Source organism: Palaemon carinicauda, chromosome 40, assembly GCF_036898095.1.
Source record: "Palaemon carinicauda isolate YSFRI2023 chromosome 40, ASM3689809v2, whole genome shotgun sequence".
NCBI lineage: Eukaryota > Metazoa > Arthropoda > Malacostraca > Decapoda > Palaemonidae > Palaemon > Palaemon carinicauda.
This window is the reverse complement of record NC_090764.1, coordinates 40361398-40376835: the sequence shown is the minus strand read 5'-3', so window position 1 is coordinate 40376835 and position 15438 is coordinate 40361398. Positions and strand designations below refer to the sequence as shown.

Here is a 15438-nt window from a genome sequence, read left to right as displayed (position 1 = left end):
TCTCATTCTGTATCTATACTATTGGTCTGTCGAAAATACTACAAAGGCAAGGACTGAAAGTCAAACTATTTGCAGATGATATACAATTTTACTTCTCCATAAACGATATAGACAACATTACTGGAACTGAAAACCAAAATCTTGCCAGTGTTAGGGAATGGATGACAATCAAACTATGAATTAAATTATGGTGGTTGGAAAGGAAAACAGCGTAAGAAATAAACAAATAACTCTGCCCCAATACCTAGTAAAGTTCGTGATTCAGGCATATCTTTTGAATGTAACTTGTCTTTCAATGCCAAAGTAAACATTGTAGTAAAAACTGCTGGTTATCATTTAAGAAACATTGCTTTTATATAGAAGTATCTGGATGAACATTTTGTCATAAAAAAAAATACGATAAACTGTTATTACCAGAACTGACAACTGTAACTCCATCTACTACAATTTACCAAAAGTGCAACTTAAGAAATTACAAAACATAATAAACAGAGGAGCAAAACTGATGAAAGGTATCCCACCCCGAGAAAGGATCACTCCTATTACTAATTGATTTACACTGACTGCCTATTAAAGGGAGAATTGAGTTTAAAATATCTACTATAACCCATCAAGTTATCAGAACTGGGTGACCAAATTATCCAAGAGAATTGCTACATGTTATGCAGCCAACAAATCGTGTTGACACAAGAATAGTTACAAATGGTTTTAAACTCTTGGAACTTATATGTATGTCTACTGTAGGCTCTAAAGCATTTAAATATGTGGCGACTATACAATAAGCTCCGACGAGACATTCAAATAATTGAAGATATTAAAGCTTTCAAGAGGAAACTGAAGACACTTATTCTGAAAGTGAGTCGATAGTGATGATTTATCAGTAAGCGAGCAATACAAGCTGTGAAATGTTGAATGCCTTGGAACGAATATGATAAAATGACTGTTGAAGTCCTGTAGAAAGTATAGTTCCTCTATTGTATAGGACCAAAGAGCAGCCTTTAAAGTAAAGAGGAGACCAAATTTTAAACCTAAACCCTTTCCATGCTATTGTGAAAAACCCAAAACTAAACTAGTAGCAAAGCTCATAAGTACAGTACCAGGGGACAAATAATTCAGTACATTTTTCATGTCAACTCTATCACTAAAATTAAAGAGTAAAAAAATCAATAGTTTATTAACAGAGCTTATTTCAAAAGTTGAGGAGGATGCCAAAATCTTCTGGTGCAAAAGTGGAAAGTTCACACAGAAGCGTACATCCACCTGCTTGTCCGACAATGAAGAAAGGACGGAAGATGAGCATAATACTAGTTCTCGGTGATGACATATCATTGGTTGTCCCACGTATTTGAGCATAAGATGTGCTGTAATGGATTCAAGAGCCTGAATACGTGGGCTTCCCTTATACTCACCGAGTCTGTGCTTTGCACAGTGATACACTAGACTTATTTCTTTGGTATTTCCTTGTTATATTGGATTCCCTGTTCTAGACTTCCACAGCTAAGTTCTTGGAGACCTCACAGTACACTGAAGAAAACAAAGGGATCAAAGGTTGTTCTGAAGGATTCGACTCCTCATTGCGCTGTATCTAGATAAAAATACTGTAGGATCATCCAACTCAAAAAGCCTTATATTTTTTACCAAAAAACAAAAATTAGAAGAAAAATATATACTAACAATAAAGTAAAATAGGCTAGGCGGGTAGAAAAACTTGATACACTATCAGGTAATGAAACAGGATGATATGAATCAGATATAACAGGAGAAGCAACTGAGGAAGATGGCATAAAATTAGAGAAGTTCCAAAAAGAGCAAACTTTCTTTTAAGCCCAGCCATTCCAGCCCTTACATTCAAACCAACCTTCGGTACTAGAAAATTATATTCACGTCTTTAGTTTGTCCAAATTATAATAGCATTCTGAATATCTTTTGTCTAGATCACACTGCTGATGCCTACTTGTGGCATACAGGATATAGAGTCTATGTCTTCTCATAACCTATTAATGTATTATTTAACATGAAAATGCACTTTACAAGCAGAAGACACACCTTGCCCATCTTGAACTACGGTAAGTCCTAATTATATGAAAAACAAATGAAAAGGAAAAAAAACAGATTTCCAGGGGAAGTGTTGGCCGACACTAATGAACATTGCAAATATTATGAGAGAGCAAGCTTGGGTAGGTCCCTTAAACCAAAGCATGCAGTTTTAACCCATCATTCTGAGTCACAATACAGCACTGGATGGTCCCTGGGAGAGGAGAGATGAAGGGGGGTAGAGAGATGTTTCTCTTTTATTTCAAGGTAAACATATTCTCTCTTTTTTTCTATATTAATCTTGTGTCTTACAGGTAAGCTTCATCAAAATAAAGTACATTAAAGTAGCCTACTATAAATTACAATAAAACAATAAATAGTCATATGAAGGAAACACATACAACACATAAATATGAACTTGCCTTAAATACAAAAATTATAGGGATAGTTTACGTACAAGATAAAATAAACTCATGCAAAATGATACAATGCAGCTTTTGTATAAAAGGCTGAAAATAGTTCTAAATTTAGCACCTCTATTTACACAGTACACAAACGGGTTTCAAAGGCAGACACAATGACCCTACTATAATGGAACTTTGATAACTGCAATGAAAAATTATTCACATTTCCATAGAACAATATTTAAAAATAATTTCAGATGAGAATTAGTTTAATAATAGAATATGTTATAATGCTTGGGACAGCATTCCTAACAAACAATGGTAGTGAAAAAGGGTTAGGAATGAGAGTGCATGACAAGTAACGAGGGAATTACTCACAATGGAAGATGTCTTTGTTCTGTCTGTCCTTACCCAGAACTATAGCAAAAGTAAAGTTGTTCCTAATTTATATGAAGACACCCAACCTTTAATTCTGATAACTATATTTGGATATTTGTTACTTTAAATGTTCTACCTTTTACAAAAGGAAGGCATACCTTTCAGTTTTCTAAAGTTCTGTTGAGGTAAACCCTTGATTAACTAAAATATGAGCTGCAAAATCAAAATGTTTAAAAAGAAAAGACACATTTAAGGCAAGGAAGAACACATGGTACACAAATATTAATACTGTACTGTAATAGATTAATACAGAATAATTTTTGTATTTTTATCTCCCAAGAGCCACAAGAACTATTTTTAAATTAACAATTCCATGTGAAAATTCTGCAAATATAAAAAAGTGAAACTAAAAATTTTCTTTGTGATTATTTTATGAACTATTGTGAATAAAACAGTCTGACTTCATCTCACTTTATATTCATTTTCTACAAAATCGGAGATGATGCAAAACTCTGATATTGCAAAGAAAATATCTGTACTAGACCATATTTGGTACCATATATTCTGAGAAATAAGGCCAAGCAACACTCACATATACTGGGGATCCTTTTGACTCACATCATATACCCAAGACATGGACTCCTTCAGCAAATCGACCACAACTTCTTTGCTCATGTTAGTTGGGTGATGTTGTTTTGTGATGACCATACTGTGCCAGGCTTCAACTTTGAAAGTATTTGAAACTCTTGCAGTGCCTTTGGTAATATGTCTGAATTAAATAAAAATAATAGATTAGACTAGAATATGGTGTTGCAACAAATATTCCATCATACAACGACATTTCCAAAGCATACAGCTATGGCCTCAAAGTAATGTAATTTCAAATAATTAGGAAATATATATTCAGTATACAAAATTTTTTTTATCAAAACCAAATACCTGGTTTACTGAATATCAGTCTTTTGTTAAAAGAATTACAATTATTATTCTAAAAAATAAAAAAGAACTAGTTCCTAGAATAATCTGGGAGTAAAAAAAATGAAAAGAAGTCAATATAATTTCAATAACAAAACTACATATAAAATCTAAGATAAAGGATTAAGGTGTCTGGTTTCAGTTTCCCTTTCATCAGAAGATATGACCCTCAGAATGTCAGATGGGCAAGCCCAACCTCCAACCATGGTGCCCAACCACAGAAGTAACCTCCCCAGTTGAGGTCACAAACCAAGGTGGGACTCTATCTACTGTCCATGCCACTACAAGTCTAGCATGATATCGCTGTACTTGCTAGGAGTCTTTATTAACTAAAATACAAACTATTCTCTTTTCCTTTAGTACCCACTAACTACATATCAACTAAAAAAATAGCTAAGGAGGAATTCATGATCAAACCAAATACCATTACTTTCTACCTGAGAACTAAAGACATGGGGATCAGATGTTTGAGGAATTCAACCCAAGAGGTTTGTATTTATGGGATAAACAAGACTTTAAAAGTCAAATATTTCCATACTTGCATTCGAATCATAGGCTATTAAGTAAAAAATTGCCAACTTCACGACCTCATAGTTATAAAAACAAAAGTATAGAACTATTTATGTATCTCTACTACTCCTTTCAAGATATGTAAGGACACTGTAATTGTCCAAAGCCAATAAGCTCAGAAATCTATACAAGTAAGTGTCACAAAAATTAAAGTACAGTATTTAAAAAAATGAAAAAAAGTGAGAGAAAGGGAGCAATCATTCACGATTTGGAAGTATGATCACTTATTTTAGTGTTGAAATCCTGTTTATGCCATGGATCTTACTTTGGAAATGAACTTCTCCTGAGAAGTCATAATGCCAAGGAGTCTCATCCATATATATACTAAGAAGCCTCATCCACCAACAGTATATAACAACATACACTTCATCTGTTTGAAATTCTTCAACAGATTCAGAAAGGATCAATTTTTTTTTTCCACCATAAAAGCCCAAAAAGGAACTGAGGCTATCATCACCCCCAAACATAGGATATTCTGAATTGAAGCCGAGGAACTTCAGATTGAACAGGACTCAAAGATGGCGCAGCATGTTGAGCAATTACGTCCGATGGACACTAATCTTTTCCAGACATGTTCAAAATCAGCCAGTCATCCAGGTTTAAAGGTATAAAGGCCACTCACGAATGGCAGAGGCAAGGGACAGTGACATTGCACTAAGCACGCAGGACAATACCATATGATCAGTGCCCAAGCCCCTCTAAAAGCTAGGACCCAAGGAGGGCCAGGCAATGGTTTCTGATGACTCAGCAAATAGATCTATAGTGTCCTCCAAAACCCCCCCAACCTTGTCTCACAAGAATGGTAAAGTTGCACACACTAAAGAAACTAACGATTCTGAGCGGGACTCAAACACCGTCTGGCAAACACTAGGTAGAAACAACAGGCCACAACAACCCTACAGAAGCATTCTTATACCCAGAAGACACAGCCATACAGAAATTGGTGTCATCACTCTTGGGGGAAGTGCCTTGGTATATGTGATGATGATGTGATCTACACTTTCATTACCAGCAACTCCAACATGAGCAGTAGAATCCAGCATAATTCAATATATAATCCCTGACAATAAAATCTAATGAGCTTTAATTTTTATCACCAATTGGTTCTTATGAATCTAACCTTTAAGGGATTCTATGGTACTTTTTAAATTAGAATAAGTTTTAAATTTTATAAATATCTTTTCCTCATTACTTTGTACCCAGCCTTTTATTCAACTGATATACTGCTCTCCCAATAGCTATACCTACTTTCCATCTAGAATCTTTTTCTTCTTCTCCATACCATTCATCTGCTCCTTGTGCCTGTCTTACTTTCAATTCTTAAATGCCTTTGATTTTCTTTTTACCGATTCTTGCACCTCTCTGTTCCACCACCACATTTCTCCATATCCGCTGATTCTTCCCACCAATTCCTCCATTTCTCCTACACATTTCTTTCATACCCAACCAGATGTTTTCCCCTCTGCTACCCTGTCCAATCTCTAAGTTCAACCTTTCCAGTCGTCTCTCTCACACAATCCTCCTAAATTGCTCACACTTTTCTCCTTTAAGGGGGCCGGCCGGCTAATGTCGTTTTCTAAGGACAGGACTTTGACATTCATACCACTTAACTAGGTGACTTGGGACATCTCCATACTGTATAAGATTTTATACTCTGACCTTCGGTTTTGCGACGCCAGGACGATTTAACCTGAAATGAGTGTTTTTCAAATTCTATCACCTCCCTTATTATTATTATTATTATTATTATTATTATTATTATTACTAGCTAAGTTAGAACCCTAGTTGGAAAAGCAAGATGCTATAAGCCCAAGGGCTCCAACAGGGAAAATTAGCCCAGTGAGGAAAGGAAATAAATAGACGATCTAATAATGGAAAATTAAAACATTTTAAAAACATTAAAACAGATATTTGATTTGATAAAGAGCCTGTTCAACATAAAAAAATTTGCTTCCAGTTGAACTTTAGAAGTTCTACTGATTCAACCCCCCGATTAGAAAGATCATTCCACAACTTGGTCACATCTGGAATAAAACTTCTAGAGTACAGTGTAGTATTGAGCCTCATGATGAAGCCCCGACAATTACAATTAATTGCATAACTAGTATTACAAACAGGATGGAACTGTCCGGGAAGATCTGAATGTAAAGGATGGTCAGAATTATAAAATCTTTTGCAACATGCACAATGAACCAATTGAATGACAGTGCCAGAGATTAATACACATATCATGTGTATATGGTATGAAAAGTAATGGGCCAAGAACACTACCGTGAGGAACACCAAATATCACATTCCTATACTCACTATGATGCCCATCAACAACTCCTCTTTGCAATCTGTTAATATTGAGACATGGGATTACTACCCTATATAGACCTGATGTAGACCTCCAATCAAATAGATTTTTTTTATCTAAAAGTTATTTTTTTTTTTTACTAGATATCAATTTTTTCATTATGGTAAAAAGTTAATCCTATAAATCAGGGAAAAGAGTAAGAAAAAAAATACGAAATAAAAATTGGAAAAAAGGGCTCAATTTGATTGTTTTATTATGTCTTTCAAAGTTTTATACTAAATTTCAATGCTATATCTTTAAAACTAAGGGAGAAAATAGAATTTGAAGGTCAATAAGTATAATTTGAGATACGGGCGTTCAAAGGTTTTCTTTGTATTTTTACAAAGACAATATTAAGAAATCATGTTTATCATGATTATTATGTTCCTTTTTGGATATCAATAAACCAAAACAATGTAATCTATCATAATTCAATCATAAATGAAGATTCCCTTGTTCAATATCATGCTTCTTTAGGCTCCTGGTTGCTCCTTCATCCACAAAATCACTCACTCACTCACTCACTCACTCACTCACTCACTCACTCACTCACTCACTCACTCACTCACTCACTCACTCACTCACACTCAAACTCACACTCACACTCACACTCACACTCACACTCACACTCACACTCACACTCACACTCACACTCACACTCACACTCACACTCACACTCTCTCTCTCTCTCTCTCTCTCTCTCTCTCTCTCTCTCTCTCTCTCTCTCTCTCTCTCTCTCTCTCTCTCTCTCTCTCTGAGGTTTGTGCTAGCACTGAAGGGTTTAATAATAACTTCCTGTCTTGTGACTCATGGAATCTATACAGATGCCATTGCTCATGATTTGTTTTATATTGAAATGTAATTATCAAAATTTACGATAACAAAAGAAATACTGAATTTTCTTGTAGGGATCAATGTTTTTAGCTTATTGAGTTACTTTTACTAATTACCCTGTAACTATGAAAGTAAGAGGAATTTTGACAAAATATTTCGTATACACATGCTCCATTGCCATACGAAGCTCAGTGAATTTTTTAAGGATTTTGCGTTTTTCGTCATATGCCCCCATATATTGGCATACCAGCTGGGCCCTTTTAAAAGTCCAAAACCTTAATTCTAGATCTCTTTCTCTTCTTGGGTTTTGCACCTCTCATTTTAAAATCCATCAATACCAGTCTATGTTGTTTAATATAAGCTTTCCCAAAAATCACTTTAAAGTTCATCACATTTTTCTTGTCTGCTTCTCTAACCAATATATTACGTAATCTATTTGGCTTTCCACTCCTCCACTTTCTTAGGTTATTAGAGGCTTATCCAGCTTCTGAAACCAGGTTTTCATATATGCCAATTCAAAACTCTGAGCCATCTCCAATACATACTTCACATCCTCATTTATAACTCAAAACCCATGGCCTCCATGTACCTCCTCATATCCATCCCCTCTCTTTCCCACTCAGCCATTCATGTCTGCTCCTATGATGAGCCTCCCCTCTTTCACCATTTTAATAACGGCCTCAAACTCTTGCCTAAATAATTCTTTTTCTTGTTCTTGACAACCCATCTGAAGGGCATATGATGAAATTATATTTATTATCTGAAGCCCTATTATCATTAGGATCTTTAAAAGCCCATCATTTATTCTCCTTACTTCTACCACTTTTTCTTTCCAGTTATTACCTATTATGACCCAAACTTCATTCCTCCCCTCTCATGACCTGTTGTAATAGTTTATCTAGTCTCCTGCACCATCACATCCACTATCTCCCTCAATCTTCCCATTAGTGTACCAACATCCCATGTACCCGCAGCTTCTTTGGCCACAGTAATGAGCCCTGTAGTACCCCTCGTCCATTTATCATGACAGTAGGGGGATCGTGACGCGCATTGCTTACAGGGATTTTCCTAGCCGCATCCACATTTCTAATAGCATCAGGCATGGTTCATAATTTGGCAGAGGGTTTTTTTTATTGCACGCCCTTGCAGTCACCAACCAAAGGTCTTGACGGTGGTCCTAGCCTTTGACCAAATAGTCCAACTGCAAGGCAGCAATTTCCATAGTTATTGGCAGTGGGCCTAGCCTTTTACTAAAAAGCAAGACCACAAGACAGCAGCTATCCTTTTAGCTACTTTCTGCGACACACAGGACATACAGTGGAAGTATTCTTACATCCCTACTACAGGGCAGTTACACCCCTACCACAGGAGAGTTACACCCCTACCACAGGGTAGCCAGAAGAAGACTTCTCTAAAAGTACTAATATGAAAAACTTAAATCTGAGCAATCTGGATTAAGGGGCTTGTTAACAAGCTGAAAGTAACATGAAGTTCTCTTATTACTTTACACAAACCTTACATTTACAGTAAGGAAAGAAAACAATTAAGTTTTTAGTTTTGGGAGTAAATGTCAATGAAACAGCGCATGCAGAGAGAAGCATTATGATTATCAGGCAAGTCTATAAATAACAGTTTATAATTAAATTTCACTTGTTCCATGCTTAAGTCCAGTAACTATGCCAAGGTAATCTCTCACAAATAGGGAAATACGATAATAATGATTAAGAGTATGAAGTACACATTTACTAGGGGAACAGCAGCCTCTCTCTAAATCTTACACAAATAAAAATATTTTCCTTTCATTTCTGATATGTCTATGAAAGCAGAAGAAAAATAGATGGATACTAAGCACTAAAATATAAAAGTTTTAATTCTCTAGAAAAATAAGTTCCAATCCTAGACTAAAGCAACCGAGCAGAAACATGTTGTACTGGTAACCATAAGAGATGAGAAAATTATGGGCAATTAAAATTGATAATCCAGTACCCTAATTTTCTTGACCATATAAAAAGATACAATGAAAAATACTAGTCTAACTTCTTTATTACCAAAAAAACCAGGACTCATCCTATTCATGACATCATAAGCTTTATTATCACAAGTGTAAGAAAAGTTCCAGACAGATATTGCTGGCACAGTATCCTCCTGATGCAGAATCTCTAAAGAGATCAAGAAAGAGAAATTTATTACAATACTTTACACGAAGGCATATGTTTAGCCCATTGCAGAGCTGAACATGCCTTCCTCCTTGCAACCTCATGTTCCATGTTATGCAAAAAAATATCCCACTCAAACCCCACTAGGCAGGATCATGGAAAACTATCATTCTGAATTGTCCAGCCTACATTATAAGATTAAAAACAACTTTTGGGTGCTAACTCAATTACATTTCAGCAAAGAATCCACATATTAGTGCTTGTGAGACCATTTTACACCCATATACAACTTTGGGAAAACCCTGTAGTTGTGGTATGAAGTAAAGTTGAAAGGTTAAACAGCAAGATGGAAGATAGTAAGCTGAAATGATACAGTAGAATACAATAAATGAGTGCAACTAAAGGCAAAAAGAAAGCTGCATAGTCCCTCAAAGTAATACCCGTAGTGAACCACTCGAGGTACACTGTTGGCAATAGGCACCTCCAACAGAGAAAAATCAAATAGATATTTAAGACAGAAGGCAGGTGTAGAGATTCCTCTGAAGCTTGCAAATAGGTTTCATTGTAGGTTGTTACACCAGAAGGACCAAATTCTTGAATTTATTTCTCTAGTCAATATCATCTCGCTTCAAAGAGACAATAGAACAATGAAATCCAAGCAATATTCATAGAAATCATATCTAATTTCTTTTACTTTTATTGTTATAAAGTGAATACTTCACTGAATTAACAAAAAATATCTCTTAACTATAGAACATAAGGGACTGACTGACTGAAAATTATTCATGGGAGAAAAACTTCCTAAAGACTATAAAACTTATCACTGAACTTGACTATTAAGAGTCTCCAGACTAGTACAGTGTTTCCCTAGCATTCGCATGGCGGCAGATTGTTCCCTGCCCGGGACCGCAAGTTTTAAGCTGTGGTTGGCCACCACAGTGGGAGGTTGGGCTTGCCTGGCTGACATTCTGATGAGCATCTATTCTGATGAAACTGGAACTGAAACCCGACACCTTTAACCTTTACAAGGATTACACTAGGGACTCCCATTAATTAGCCAGTATCTCACCCATTTTGTTCATACTGACTAGCCATTAAAGCTTGAGTAAAATACAGAATTTGTTTGCTATATGAAAATTTTTAAATTTTAAAAAAGTGAAGTATAGAAACTAATTCAAAATTTATAGATACACAATGGAAATAAACTGTTTCATACCTGCCAAATTCATCGACAGCAGTCATATTCATGAAATTACAAAAATCACAGTCTTTTTCTGTTTCTGCAGACAGTTTATTGACCCACTCAAAGATATTGGTATCTTTAGTTGGCATGGGCCGCTTTGACCGCACAGGATTATATACAGTATGTTCAGCCGTTAGAGGGTGGAAAATATGAATGAGATGCTGAAATGAAATTCGAAAAAATGTAAGTAAATTACAGTACAGCATGTCATGCAGTTAGGAGACAGTAGTAAAATAAAAGTTTGAAATTTTTTTATTTCTATGTACAGTATATTTGCTTGATATAGGTAAGAATAATGCTCCTAGAACCTTAGGCATACTGTATAAGCAAGGTGAATCATAGGTTACTGAACTGGTGGATATATGGTATTTTAGCAGTTGTTGATTTTGTAAGTTTTGATCTTAACATAGTCTTACAATTAACAAGATGCTAACTGCATACAAAGAATAATGAAATACCCTTAATCATGTTTCAGAAATAGGCTTTGAAATATAAATTAATGAGAAATAGAACTCTAAATATAAATTGACGAAAGATTCAGAATTTAAACTGATGAAAAATAAAATTGAAAAGTTTATGAATATTTATTCTTATTCTAAGGTCATCCAGTTAGCACTGGTGAATTAATTACCTTTTCCTTTTTCAATGTATGATTCAAGGATATAAATATGATTTCAAACAAATTCAAGACAAATATCAAATCTAACGATGCCATAAATGATGATATCACCACTAATACAAGACGTAAAATAAGCCTCATTAAGAAGTACATTTCATTGATGGCCTCTTCATTTAAATGCAGTTAGAAAATATAGTGATTAATATTATAGAAATTAAAGCTAAATAAATTTCTTTATAATGTTAAAAGGAACTTAAAAATTTTGCATGCACATTTACATACAAATCACACCAAACAAGCTTGATAAACAGATTTTATCTGAATTTCGTGTAGCCTTTATAAGCACTACAGTATCTTACAAAAATTCAGCTTCAAATCTTGAGAAACACTCACAAAATTTTTTGGTTAGGAATAACAAAGAGAGAGAGAGAGAGAGTCTCTCTCTCTCTCTCTCTCTCTCTCTCTCTCTCTCTCTCTCTCTCTCTCTCTCTCTCTCTCTCTCAGAGGTTGATAACATTTCCTGTGGTGGAGTTTTCCACTTAATAATCACTATACTGGAAGAGGCAGAACAATTCCCTAGCTTTATGACAACAACCAATGAAACTGAGGCTATATGCTTGAATATAACCCTCACAATTCCAGACAGGTGGTAGCCATAAGAAAAATTTCTTCAAAAAGAAGCTGTGGGCACCAACAAAGCCAGCTAGTGATGAGGAATCTCAAGTGTGAGCAGGCAGTGTGGGACAAGGGCATCAACAAACAGAGTGCCCTGCCCTGGAATCTTGCTAGGGAATTGAATGACGTACTGTACATGAAAATTATAGTACCTTCGATCAAGAGGCATCAGTTCTTTTTATAGAATCAAATGATTCGGATGCAAACTGATCATCCGCCCTTACGTGATTTGTTTTACAAAAATTTCAATTTTACACTAGCTCGGTGGATAAAAAGGTTGTTAGAATTTAATATTATTATTATTATCACTTGCTAAGATACAACCCTAGTTGGAAAAGAAGGATGCTATAAGCCCAGGGGCTCCAAAAGGGAAAATATCTCAGTGAGGAAAGGAAACAAAGAAAAATAAAATATTTTAAGAAGAGAAACAACATTAAAACAAATATCTCCTGTATAAACTATAAAAACTTTAACAAAACAAGAGGAAGAGAAATAAGATAGAATAGTGTGCCTGAGTGTACCCTCAAGCAAGAAAGCTTCAACCCAAGACAGTGGGCGACCATGGTACAGGGGTTATGGCACTACCCAAGATTAGAGAACAAAGGTTTGATTTTGGAGTGTCCTTCTCCTAGAAGAGTTGCCTACCATAGCTAAAGTCTCTCTTCTACCCTTACCAAGAGGAAAGTAGCCACTGAACAATTACAGTGTAGTAAGAAAAATTGTTTAGTAATCTCAATGTTGTCCGGTGTATGATGACAGAGGAGAATATATAAAGAATAGGCCAGACAATTAGGTGTGTGTGTGTAGGTAAAGGGAAAATGAACCGTAACCAGAAAGAATGATTTAATGTAGTACTGTCTGGCCAGTCAAAAGACCCCATAACTTTCTAGCGGTAGTATCTCATAGGGTGGCTGGTACCCTGGTGGCCAACCTACTGGTTTTGACCACATCGTGGGTACAATTAAGAAAGTAGCTGATGCCCTCTCGTGAGGTGCAGTAACAGAAATCATGTACAGTACCTAATACTATGAGAGAGATATGGGACCAAGGTGAACATTCCTTAATGGCAGAGGATACATTTAAGGGTGTCCAGAACAAATGCTCTGATGATGCAGGTGTGAATGACTTGGGAGGTAGGGACACTAAATAAATTCAAGAAGGACAGAAAAAAAAGAGGAATGGATGGAATAAGTGCACGCAGTAATTAAAGGAGAATCAGACAGTTACCCATCCTTTCTGAATGTACTGCACCACAAGAGAAATTTTCAAAGCAAAAGATATCTTATCTTATACTATACATATGAGAAGAGGTCAATTTTGTGCACTGGTGGTTCTTCCTCCTCCTTTAATTATTTGAGCCATCAAACTTGTGCACGCAAGTCCGTTTGCAGGGAATTTGGGGACTGATGGAACAATAAGGAGGAAAATGGAAATGTCAAACCATTCATGATTACAAATAAGGGCTCAGTATGAACGGTGGATTTGCGACTAAAGATTTTTATAATTATTCTTTTCAAGGAAACCTAACATGTACTTACATAAACTACAGGTAACCAAATCTTGTGGTTTGTAAATTTCCTAAAAACTTAATTTCAGGTTTGTAAAAAATAATTGTTCATGTAATCTGGTTAAAAGAGCAAGGGATTAGTAAGGTTTGGTGGAGTGAGAGGGAATTTAAATCTTATATATTCATCCTAATATCCTATCTTATGGTCCAGCAGACTCGCTATTACAAGACATACAAAAAAATTAGGTTACCTGAAGATGGTTTAACCACTATAAAAGGCTTACCTGTTGATGAACTTGCTCAAGAAGTGTCTTGTCTCCTCCAAGCCACTTGGAAACTCTTTTCAAAAATGGGGAAGGTAGAGTAAGTTTGCCCGAATAACGTTCATGAACTTCATAGAGGGATATAAATTTTTCATATAGAATTTTGCATTCATCATTTTCAGTTTCAGACCATATTGGAATGAGATTTCTAAAAACATCCTCCAGATCTTCTGAAAACTGGCTATTAAAACAATTGTCAATATACCAGTCCTGTAAAAGATATAAAACATTGTACAAGATGATAATAAACATTTTCAAAATATAATTCCAAATTGGTTGATAATACTTCATTTTAGATAACTACCATATCAAAAATTAGATTTGTACGTGTATGTGAAAATTAGATTTATTTATAAGTAGAATTTCAAATAACAATGAAAAGCTCCATGTCTTGTGTCAAAAACTTAAATTCATGAATTATACTATAGTATTTTATTTTTTGTCATTGTACAGACTCAAAGTGACCCTCTTCACATATTTCATTCAATTTTCAGAATGCTCGATAGCAGATATTTTAACAAATTCTTAAGCATAAACATCCCCACCCAGATTAATTTATCAATAAATTAAGTCATATGAGAGAGAGAGAGAGAGAGAGAGAGAGAGAGAGAGAGAGAGAGAGAGAGAGAGAGAGAGAGAGAGAGAGAGAGAGAGAGAGAGAGAGCCCTATAAATGTTGTTGATTCATATATGGCTCAGCTGATCTGATCACAGCACCCAAAATACTTTGACTGTTAAAACAAACCCGAAATTTAAAACTAAAGTACTGTACACAAATTTTTAGTTAAAGCACAATAAACTATTTGAATAATCGTAATTTTCTAGAATGCAATAATGCTTCTAAAATGAAATCCAATACAGTATTTTAGGCTATGTGAGAGAGAGAGAGAGAGAGAGAGAGAGAGAGAGAGAGAGAGAGAGAGAGAGAGAGAGAGAGAGAGAGAGAGAGAGAGTCAGTGTTGAACAGTAATAGAATGCATTGTTTTTGTTTGTTTTTTAAAAGAAACAATTATTACCAAGATATTTATATTTTTAGTTTACAAAATAAGCTGTTTTGCTGTTTAAGAATGTATAAAAATAAAACAATTTGCGAGTTTCAGCAATGTTTACAACTTTGTATCATGTAAGCATACCATCTGCCGTCATCTTGGTAAAATAAGTAGAGTATAAACAATCCTAAAGGAATATCTTTACTTTAAGGATGAAATTAATTCTTATTTTTATTTTACTTGAAAATACAACTACAGTATATGATTATACTGGACACATTATATGTTGTTAAAGTAAATCCTTCCAAACTACTATGTGAGAAGAAAAAATCATACTATTATGAAAATGCAACAGTTGTTGTGGCTGTATGCATTTACACAATGATTATACTGT

At 35.1% G+C, this 15438-nt stretch overlaps 1 protein-coding gene across 5 annotated transcripts in view; it reads right to left on the bottom strand.

The window, feature by feature from the left end:
* The window catches only part of LOC137631720 (uncharacterized), a 91948-nt gene that overhangs the window by 14753 nt on the left and 61757 nt on the right, over positions 1–15438 (bottom strand). For all 5 annotated transcript variants that reach the window (XM_068363602.1, XM_068363601.1, XM_068363604.1 and 2 more), the window contains 3 exons: positions 14018–14266; positions 10906–11093; positions 3409–3585 (listed from right to left, as the gene is read on the bottom strand). In XM_068363602.1, the coding sequence (XP_068219703.1) occupies positions 3409–3585; positions 10906–11093; positions 14018–14266 (614 nt within the window). The remainder of the gene's footprint in view (positions 1–3408; positions 3586–10905; positions 11094–14017; positions 14267–15438) is intronic.